Source organism: Paroedura picta, chromosome 3 (assembly GCF_049243985.1).
Source record: "Paroedura picta isolate Pp20150507F chromosome 3, Ppicta_v3.0, whole genome shotgun sequence".
Classification (NCBI taxonomy): Eukaryota; Metazoa; Chordata; class Lepidosauria; order Squamata; family Gekkonidae; genus Paroedura; species Paroedura picta.
The window spans coordinates 175719817-175729864 of NC_135371.1; the positions used below are offsets into that span (position 1 = coordinate 175719817).

Genomic DNA, 10048 nt, shown 5'->3' on the forward strand with positions numbered 1-10048 from the left:
GCATAAATGTTCTGCTTTGTTCAGGGAGGATGTTTTGAGAGTCCTGTCCCTGACCAAGGTCTTCTGACCCCCCGCACCCTTCCTATGCCAGGCGCTCGATCCAGAAGCAGCCCGAGGGGTCATCCTGAACTACACCGTGGACTTCCGGGACCGCCACGGGACCTCCGTGGGCAGCTTGGCGTGTCTGTGCTACAGCGCCCCTGTCCCCGCCGCTGCCAGCTACGCCCAGGTCTCTGCGTGGAATTCCGCTGGCGGGATGCAGCCCACCCCCCTCAGCTTGGAGCAGGCAGGTGAGAGAAAAGGGCACAGCGCCAGCAAGGGGAGTTCCACGCCCACCTGCTCTGGCTCAGCCCGTTTCCTCCCGCATGACAGGAAAACTGAGTCATCTCCCCGCTACGGGGAAAGAGGTCAGGCCCCCTTGCTGCTCACCGGCCCACATCCTGCCCGCCTCGGAGTCCCTTTAGTGAGGCTTGGTTTTGTAGGTCAGGGGTAGTCAACCTGTGGTCCTCCAGATGTCCATGGACTACAATTCCCATGAGCCCCTGCCAGCATTCGCTACATTACTAATTTTAAGGACATGAAACCCAGGTTTTAAACCAGGGGTAGTCAACCTGTGGTCCTCCAGAAGTCCATGGACTACAATTCCCATGAGCCCCTGCCAGCATTCGCTACATTACTAATTTTAAGGACATGAAACCCAGGTTTTAGACCAGGGGTAGTCAAACTGTGGTCCTCCAGATGTCCATGGACTACAATTCCCATGAGCCCCTGCCAGCGTTCGCTACATTACTAATTTTAAGGACATGAAACCCAGGTTTTAGACCAGGGGTAGTCAACCTGTGGTCCTCCAGATGTCCATGGACTACAATTCCCATGAGCCCCTGCTAGCGTTCGCTACATTACTAATTTTAAGGACATGAAACCCAGGTTTTAGACCAGGGGTAGTCAACCTGTGGTCCTCCAGATGTCCATGGACTACAATTCCCATGAGCCCCTGCCAGCATTCGCTACATTACTAATTTTAAGGACATGAAACCCAGGTTTTAGACCAGGGGTAGTCAACCTGTGGTCCTCCAGATGTCCATGGACTACAATTCCCATGAGCCCCTGCCAGCGAATGCTGGCAGGGGCTCATGGGAATTGTAGTCCATGGACACCTGGAGGACCACAGGTTGACTTACCCCTGTTGTAGATTTTTTAGGAGCCTCAGAGTAGGGTCAACCCCGTTTTCCTTTTCTCCAGATCTCCCGGCCCCTCAGGAGGTGCGGGTGCAGACTGCACAGGGCCAGGGTCTCCGTGTGACTTGGACTCCCGGCCCCAGCTCTGAGCAGGTCCAGCCTGAAGAGTACGTGGCAGAGTGGAAAGAAGAGATTTCCGGGGAGTTGCTGGGCTGGATCCGCCAGCCAGCGGGCAGCAGGAGTGCCCTCCTAAAAGGTGAGCTTCCAAATTGGGGGTGGGAGCAGGGTGGCTGGCTGGGTGACGAGATGCCGGCTGGTGGTGTCTTTTTGGGTCACTGTCCGCACGTCCTCCGCCTGCTCACCCCTGCCTCTCCCTTCCCACTTCCCAGGGAACCTGATGCCCGAGGAGCCGTACCTGGTGTCTGTTTCTGCGCTCTATGCTCACGGCAGCAGCTCTTCGGCTCCGGTTCGAATGTACACTCAGGAAGGAGGTAATTCTGCGACCGGCAGGGGTGGGCTGGTTGTAATAAGGGGAAATCTCAAGATGGGTGTCGTGTCCCGCTGCCTGCGCTGAAAGAACTGGCCCACAGCTGGAGCAATCTCATCAGCTCTGGGGAGCTAAGCAGGGTCGGCCGTGCTTGGCACTTGGATGGGAGACCCCCAAGGAAGCTGAGAGTCATAGATACGGAGGCAGGCCATGGCAAACCAGCTCTGTTCCTCTCTTGCCTTGACCCGGCTGGCCCAGGCTCACCCAGCCTCATCAGATCTTGGCTGCTCAGCAGAGTTGGCTCTGCTTAGTACTTGGATGGGAGACCCCCAAGGAAGCTGAGAGTCATGCTGCCATGGCAAACCAGCACTGTTCCTCTCTTGCAAGGTCTCAGAAGCTAAGCAGGGGATAGGAGACCCCCAAAGAAGTCCAGGGTTGCCATGGTCAACCTCCTCTGCTCAGTTCTTGTATTGACCTGGATGGCTCAAGATAGCTTGTTTTTGTCAGATCTCAGCAAGCTAAGCAGGGTCGGCCCTGGTTAGTCCTTGGGTGGGAAGTCCGGGGTCTCTGCACAGAGGCGGGCAAGGGCTAACCACCTCTGTTCCTTGACCCAGATGGGCCAGCCTAGCCTAGCCCCTGGACATTGTAGTTTATGGTCTAGCACAGGGGTAGTCAAACTGTGGCCCTCCAGATGTCCATGGACTACAATTCCCAGGAGCCCCTGAGAGGGGATCTGATCGCCATCTTCAAGTATTTAAAAGGCTGCCATGTAGAGGATGGAGCAGAGTTGTTCTCTCTTGCCCTAGAGGGAGAGACCAGAACGAATGGGATGAAATTAATTCAAAAGAAATTCCGTCTCAACATCCGGAAGAAGTACCTGACAGTCAGAGCAGTTCCTCGGTGGAACAGGCTTCCTCAGGAGGTGGTGGGTTCTCCATCTTTGGAGATTTGGAGATAGCCAACTGACGGAGAGGCTGATTCTGTGAAGGCTCAAGGGGGTGGCAGGTGACAGTGGAGGAGCAAGAGGGTTGTGAGTGTCCTGCACAGTGCAGTGGGTTGGACTAGATGACCCAGGAGGTCCCTTCCAACTCTATGATTCTATGAAAACCCCTTGGCCAGATTTTGAGGGCATTGCCTCTTGAAAGCTCCCACCCCCAAAATCTTGAGTCTAGATGTCCTCCTGCAGACTGATGGGGTGACCTTCTGAAATTGTGGAGGTGGGTACCCAGTTCTTCAAATAGTGTTGACTCCTTGATGCGATTTTGTGCCAGAGGTTCTTGCTGATCGGCTCCGTCTTTGCAGTGCCGTCGGCTGGACCTCCGCATGTGAAAGACCAAAGTGTTTCCTCGACGGTCTCCCTCATCTCCTGGGGGGAGATCCCCTTGGCACACCGGCACGGACGCCTCACCCACCACACCATCTACCTGCAGCCGTCTGCCCCCGGGAACCGCCAAGCATACAAGCCCAGTGAGTATGACCTGAGCTCTTGCCTGCAGTGGGGACAGGGAGCTAAGCGGGTTCAAAGTCCTCCTTCAGGCCCCTGCCTCCATTTGCATCGCGTGGCTCTCCACCGGGGACAGCTAAGTAGCTTCTCTCTGGGGAATCCGCAGCAGTAGAAGCTGAATCTGCAGCAGAAGAGCGTCCGAAAAGTCCATCTAGTCCAGCGGCTCTCAACCTGGGGGTCGGGGCCCCTTTGGGCTGGGCCCCTCTCAACCAGCCCCCCCCCCTGCCCAAGACACATCAGAGGACTGAAGGGTGGGGCAAGAGGGCTGGTGGGGGAGAACGCCCTGGGAAGCCTATTTTGTCTGAAACGTGTGCCAGTCTCTCTCTCTCTCTCTTTCCCCCTTCCCAGTTGTCATTGGGGCCCCCAGAAGGAGCCATGCCCTCAAGGGCCTGAAGCCCAGCTCTACCTACCACCTCTGGATCACGGCCTCCACCTCTGCCGGGGAAGGCCCCCCCAGCCTGGTGCATGAATTCCACACTCCCGGTATGGAGGGCGGGTGGTAAAGCTTCCCCCCCAAAACAAACCCTGGCCTGGTTGGGGCTGGAAGACCCTGAGGGGGTGCGGGGGAATCTCCTGCCCAGGAAGAAGCTCTCATCCCGTGGCAGCAGCCATGGATCGGCCCCCAGAGCTGGGTGGGAAAGGGTGGGCTTCTGTAGGGGGTGGAGCCATTCACAAAACTGCTGCCACGGGAGGCCCAGCCAGCCACAAAATGGCTTCCCTAGGGGGTGGAGCCAGTCACAAAAAGGCTGCCACAGGAGGCAGAGCCAGCCACAAAATGGCTACTGTAAGGGGTGGAGCCAGTCACAAAATGGCTTCCGTAGGGGGTGGAGCCAGCCACAAAATGGCTTCCGTAGGGGGTGGAGCCAGTCACAAGACAGCTGCTTCGGCTTAATGCCAGCCACACGGTAAAGGTCTTTTCAGAAATCTGCACAACTAATCAAATCTCCGGTGGCTGAATGGAAGCTTTGCCGGGCAGGAGCCTTACCTGGCCCCACCGACTTCCTAAAATGCTTGGCGAGTGCTGAGGAAGGTTCTGGAGGTGGCACAGTGCCCCTGGGCATCGCAATTGGGGACCCCTTCTCTGGATCCTTAGGGGGCAGCTAAGACTCAAAGCAGTCTTAAACTGGAATGTTTAAAAAGGACACAGGGGGGCCTCTCAGAGACCGTGCCGGGCTGTAGTCCCACCTGGCCCCGCCCACTTTCTAAAACATCACGGTGGGTCCGACAAAAGGCAGGCGGCCGTGGGCACCCACCCGTTGGGGACCCCTGTCCTCATGCCCGTTCCTGATCAAAACGCCTTCTCCAGTCTCGATAGGCAGATTTGGGTTTTTTTCTCATGTAGAGCTCTTGGGAGCTGCCTCGTAGGGGCCAATCTGGGGTGAGGTGTGGGGAGAATGGGCAGCCGTCAGTGGCTGGCGAGGGGGACCTCATGCCACGCCTGGGCTCTCCTGCAGGGCCCCACTGGCAGGTCTACACGGCTGTGCTCTTGAGCGTGGGATTCCTTCTGCTTCTCGCCCTCGTGGTGCTGCTCCTGAAGCGTAGATGGTACGTGCCACATCCCAGAGGGGGGCTGGGGAGGGAGTGCCTTGGGTGGTGGGCATGGATCTGTCCCATGATGCCTTGGTCACATCTGGGCCTGGCCAAGCGACACCACGGGCCCCAATCCCTGCTTCTCCTCCTACCCCAGCGAGCGTCCGCGTGCAGCCCCGGGCTCAAACTTCTCTCTGCTCTGCAGGTTCCTGAACTTTCTGCACAAAGTCCTGCCCTTGTGGTGCTGGCAGCGGGTTCCAGATCCGGGCCACAGTCTGGCGATCATCAAGATGGGTTCGCAGGCTACGGCACCCGCCAAGGTAGGGGCCAGAGGGGGCCAGAGCGTTGGCCCCAGGGTCTGGGAGAAGACTCCACATCGAATCTCCCGCTCTGCCGTAGAAGCTCACTCTGTGAACCGTTTAGGCCAGCTGCATGCTCTGACCTACCTCACAGGGCTGTGGTGAAGAGAATGATGTGAGCCAGCGGTGGGGGGGGGGCGTATTGTGTGTATTTAAGTAGCAGGGAGGGGCCGTGGCTTAGTGGCTGAGCCTCTGCTTGGCCTGCAGAAGGATTCGTTTGTTGCATCTGCAGTAACAAGGACCATAGGCAGGAGGGGATGGGAAAGATCTTCAAACCTTGGCTCAGGGGCAGAGCCTCTGCTTGGCAGGCAGAAGGTCCCAGGTTCAATCCCTGGCATCTCCAGTTAGAAGGACCAGGCAGGAGGGGATGGGGAAGACCTTGGCCTGAGACCCTGGCTCAGTGGCAGAGCCTCTGCTTGGCCTGCAGAAGGTCCCAGGTTCAATCCCTGGCATCTCCAGTTAGAAGGACCAGGCAGGAGGGGATGGGAAAGGCCTTGGCCTGAGACCCTGGCTCAGTGGCAGAGCCTCTGCTTGGCAGGCAGGAGGTCCCAGGTTCAATCCCCAGCATCTCTAGTGAGAAGGACCAGGCAGGAGGGGATGGGAAAGACCTTGGCCTGAGACCCTGGCTCAGTGGCAGAGCCTCTGCTTGGCAGGCAGAAGGTCCCAGGTTCAATCCCCAGCATCTCTAGTGAGAAGGACCAGGCAGGAGGGGATGGGAAAGACCTTGGCCTGAGACCCTGGCTCAGTGGCAGAGCCTCTGCTTGGCAGGCAGAAGGTCCCAGGTTCAATCCCTGGCATCTCCAGTTAGAAGGACCAGGCAGGAGGGGAGGGGAAAGACCTTGGCCTGAGACCCTGGCTCAGTGGCAGAGCCTCTGCTTGGCACGCAGAAGGTCCCAGGTTCAATCCCCAGCATCTCTAGTGAGAAGGACCAGGCAGGAGGGGATGGGAAAGACCTTGGCCTGAGACCCTGGCTCAGTGGCAGAGCCTCTGCTTGGCAGGCAGGAGGTCCCAGGTTCAATCCCCGGCATGTCCAGTGAAAAGGACCAGGCAGGAGGGGATGGGAAAGACCTTGGCCTGAGACCCTGGCTCAGTGGCAGAGCCTCTGCTTGGCAGGCAGGAGGTCCCAGGTTCAATCCCTGGCATCTCCAGTTAGAAGGACCAGGCAGGAGGGGATGGGAAAGACCTTGGCCTGAGACCCTGGCTCAGTGGCAGAGCCTCTGCTTGGCAGGCAGAAGGTCCCAGGTTCAATCCCTGGCATCTCCAGTTAGAAGGACCAGGCAGGAGGGGAGGGGAAAGACCTTGGCCTGAGACCCTGGCTCAGTGGCAGAGCCTCTGCTTGGCAGGCAGGAGGTCCCAGGTTCAATCCCCGGCATGTCCAGTGAAAAGGACCAGGCAGGAGGGGATGGGAAAGACCTTGGCCTGAGACCCTGGCTCAGTGGCAGAGCCTCTGCTTGGCAGGCAGGAGGTCCCAGGTTCAATCCCCAGCATCTCTAGTGAGAAGGACCAGGCAGGAGGGGATGGGAAAGACCTTGGCCTGAGACCCTGGCTCAGTGGCAGAGCCTCTGCTTGGCAGGCAGGAGGTCCCAGGTTCAATCCCTAGCATCTCCAGTTGAAAGGACCAGGCAGGAGGGGGTGGGAAAGACCTTGGCCTGAGACCCTGGCTCAGTGGCAGAGCCTCTGCTTGGCAGGCAGGAGGTCCCGGGTTCAATCCCCAGCATCTCCACTTGAAAGGACCAGGTGGGAAAAAACCTCTTCTTGCGACCCTGGAGAGCCGCTGCCAGTCCAAGTAAACAATTTTGACCCCAACGGGATAAGGGCCTGATTCAATCTTGGGCCATTCTGGGTCTGTTGCTGTGTGTTCCTGGTGGGAGGGCCCCGTTTCTGGAAACCTCTCAGGCTTCTGTGACGCCATGGTCTGTCTCTTGCAGGAGGCCCCTCCCGCACCCTCCCCAGCTGAGCACGCAGAGGAGCCAGAAATCCTGAACATCACAGAGCCAGCCCCACCCCCGGCCATCAGCCCTGCCCGTCTGGCGTTTTCTGGCTACGAGAAGCGTGTCCTGCCCAGCTTGGAGGAGTTGGAAAGACTCACTTGAAGACGGGCCAGAGAAGACCCATGTGCTTCCCTGCCTCCATCCCGTCCCAGGACCGAGCGGCTCTCGTGTTGCTCAAGAAATCGACGTCTCAGGAAAAACACGCTGCCGGACTATTTTCCAGCTGGCAACCTCATCTGTGCCTCGGGCGCAAGGGGCAGGGCTCCGTTGCAGCCCCAAAGGAACCGCTGGGTCTTCGTGGCATGGCCGCCTGGCCAAGCATGGGGACTCCCTCAGGGATGGCCTGCTAGCCTCCTCTTCCACTCCTTCCGCACCTCAGTGCCATCGGCCTGCAGGCAGGAGCGCAACAGGTGCAGAGCTCACAGCAGGTACCAAAGAAGGCCATAGAAGGACTTGCTGGACGACAGCCGTGTTTTCGCCTCGGTGCTTTTCAGGACATTTCTGTAGCTTCGTGTTTTCATTCGATCCTTTGCTTTGACGTGAGAGTACGGGTTACTTAGGACCTTTCTGTTAGGTTTTTAAAAGGTTTTTAGGACTGGTTTTAAATGTTTTGTTTAGCATTTTGTGTGAATCGAGTGACCTGAGCTGCTTGGCCTGATCCCGTCAGATCTCAGAAGCTAAGCTGGGTCGGCCCTGGTTAATACTTGGAGGGGACACCACCAAGGAAGTCCAGGGTCGCTACACATGGTAGTAAATGACAACCCACCTCAGGACATCTCTTGCCTTAAAAACTGCTCCCATAATTTAATTAGTAAAAAAACACCTCCTAATGAACATAGGACTAATTAGCCTGGAGAGAAGATGACCAAGAGGTGATCTGATAACCATCTTCAGATACTTGAAGGGCTGTCATAGAGAAGATGGAGCAGAGTTGTTCTCTCTTGCCCCAGAGGGTCGGACCAGAACCAGTGGGTTGAAATTAATTCAAAAGAAATTCCATCTAAACCTCCGGAAGAAGTTCCTGACAGCCAGAGCGGTTCCTCAGTGGAACAGGCTTCCTCGGGAGGTGGTGGGTTCCCCATCTGTGGACATTTTTAAACAGAGGCTGGAGAGCCACCTCACAGAAATGCAAGCCTAGGCAAATGCCAATCGCCAATTTGGGATCAGAAGATGAATTTCCTCCAGGCTAAACTGGTCAGGGATTCTGTTTTTTTTGGGGGGAGGCATCATCTGGACATGGGATTGGGGTCACTGTGGGTGGGTAGGTAGTTGTCAATTTCCTGCATAGTACAGGGGGTTGGACTGGATGACCCTGGAGGTCCCTTCCAGCTCTGCTTCTATGAATTGCTAATGAAATCTACCTGGAGACAGGAAAATGTGATGTGTCCCTCCCCTCCCCCCTGAGAAGTAAATATAATGCCCAGCAACTGTCCACATGCTCACCCTTCGGCATGGAGAGATTCCCCTCTTGCTGTGTCCTCCCTCTGAAGATGCCAGCCTCCGTTAGTTAGTGGTGAAATGCCAGGGCTGGCATACCCGCAGCAGCCAGCAGATGCAAAAATATACTGCCCAAAAATCCACTTCCCCCCACTAGGGGGCGTCACAGCACAGGATTCTAAATCTGGAGTCTGGATTCTAGCCCGCCCTGCAGGTTTTATTGCAGCAGAAGTAAAGATGTTTTTCCCCAGGCTTACCAATCCCTGCTTCTTTCTTGTTTCCTCTTGTTTTCCATAATGACCTCCTTTCCATGCTATATGTGAAGATGCATCCATTTAGAACATGCAATAGACCTGCCGTTATGGGGGGGGGGGGGCTCCAGATTGGGAAATTTCGGTAGATTTGTGTATGTGGGAGATTGGAAGGGCAAGAACTTTGTGGAGTCCCCCCTCCAAAAGCAGCCATTTCGTTCACAGGAGCTGATCTCTGTTCCGAAGAGCGGTCGTCATTCTTAGAGATATCCATGCCACATCTGGAGTCTTGTGGCCTAGCCTTAATCCCCTACAACTGGGCCACAAAGCACCGCACTTGCACCTTGCGTGCTTTCTGCAGACCCATTGTTAGCCGCAGAAATGCCCACCTTGACTCCCCGCCCCCAGCAAATGTCTTTCTCTGATGGGAATCAACATGTTCTAGAAAAAATGGAAGAGGATTCGAACTCAGAACTCTGGGCTCTCAGCCCACCCAGCATCAAACAGCTGAGGGTATCCTGTCCTCAGTGGCTCAGCCAGCCCTTGCAAGGCTAGGACTGCAACATGGGGGTCTTTTAATTTGGAGGCGGGGGGAGCTGGTCTTATCCTGGCCTCACCAGCTGTATGGGACATGGAGGCTCAGAGATCTCTGCTTGTTGCTACTTGTGTGAGGCCAGATAGCCCAGGGCTTGCCAGAGTGGTGCAATGCCCTTTCCGGCCCTGGCCAAGCGTTTTTAGGAAGAGGGTGGGTCCAGGTAGCGATTCTGCCCAGCGAGGTTTCTCTTTGGACGGTGGAAGTTTGACTGGCTGTACAGTTTTTTTTTAAGGTGTCGCTTTGGTAGTGGCCACCACCGCAGCACAAGGGATCTGAAGCGAAGCTGCGGCCGTCATTTTCTGGCTGGCTTGGCCTCCTTGGGCTGCCATTTTGTGGTCATCCCCCCTCCTCCTCCTCCATCAAGTTAGAATTCTAGAAAGGTGTTTGGCTTGCTCAAAAAGGCTGGGGGTCCCAGGTATAACCCCTTGAGTGCAAGTTGTACGCAATCACCATGACCCTTATTCTAGTGCAGGGGTGTCCAAACTGTGGCTCTCCGGATGTCCATGGACTACAATTCCCATGAGCCCTTGCAGTGGTGGCCAAACTGTGGCTCTCCAGATGTCCATGGACTACAAATCCCATGAGCCCTTGCAGTGGTGGCCAAACTTTGGCTCTTCAGATGTCCATGGACTACAATTCCCATGAGCCCTGGCAGGGATGGACAAACTGGCTCTCCAGATGTCCATGGACTACAATTCCTATGAGCCCTGGCAGGG

General features: G+C 56.4%; 1 protein-coding gene across 3 annotated transcripts in view; it reads left to right on the forward strand.

Annotated features, from left to right (window-relative positions):
• The window catches only part of IL27RA (interleukin 27 receptor subunit alpha), a 22784-nt gene extending 14038 nt beyond the window's left edge, over positions 1-8746 (forward strand). For 2 of the 3 annotated variants that reach the window (XM_077329823.1, XM_077329822.1), the window contains exons 8-15: positions 92-290; positions 1216-1434; positions 1568-1669; positions 2968-3132; positions 3518-3652; positions 4624-4714; positions 4905-5019; positions 6987-8746. In XM_077329823.1, coding sequence (XP_077185938.1) covers positions 92-290; positions 1216-1434; positions 1568-1669; positions 2968-3132; positions 3518-3652; positions 4624-4714; positions 4905-5019; positions 6987-7151 — 1191 coding nt within the window. In that variant the 3' untranslated portion in view covers positions 7152-8746. The remainder of the gene's footprint in view (positions 1-91; positions 291-1215; positions 1435-1567; positions 1670-2967; positions 3133-3517; positions 3653-4623; positions 4715-4904; positions 5020-6986) is intronic. The other variant, XM_077329824.1, reaches the window with a different exon arrangement.
• The last annotated feature ends 1302 nt before the right edge of the window (positions 8747-10048 follow it).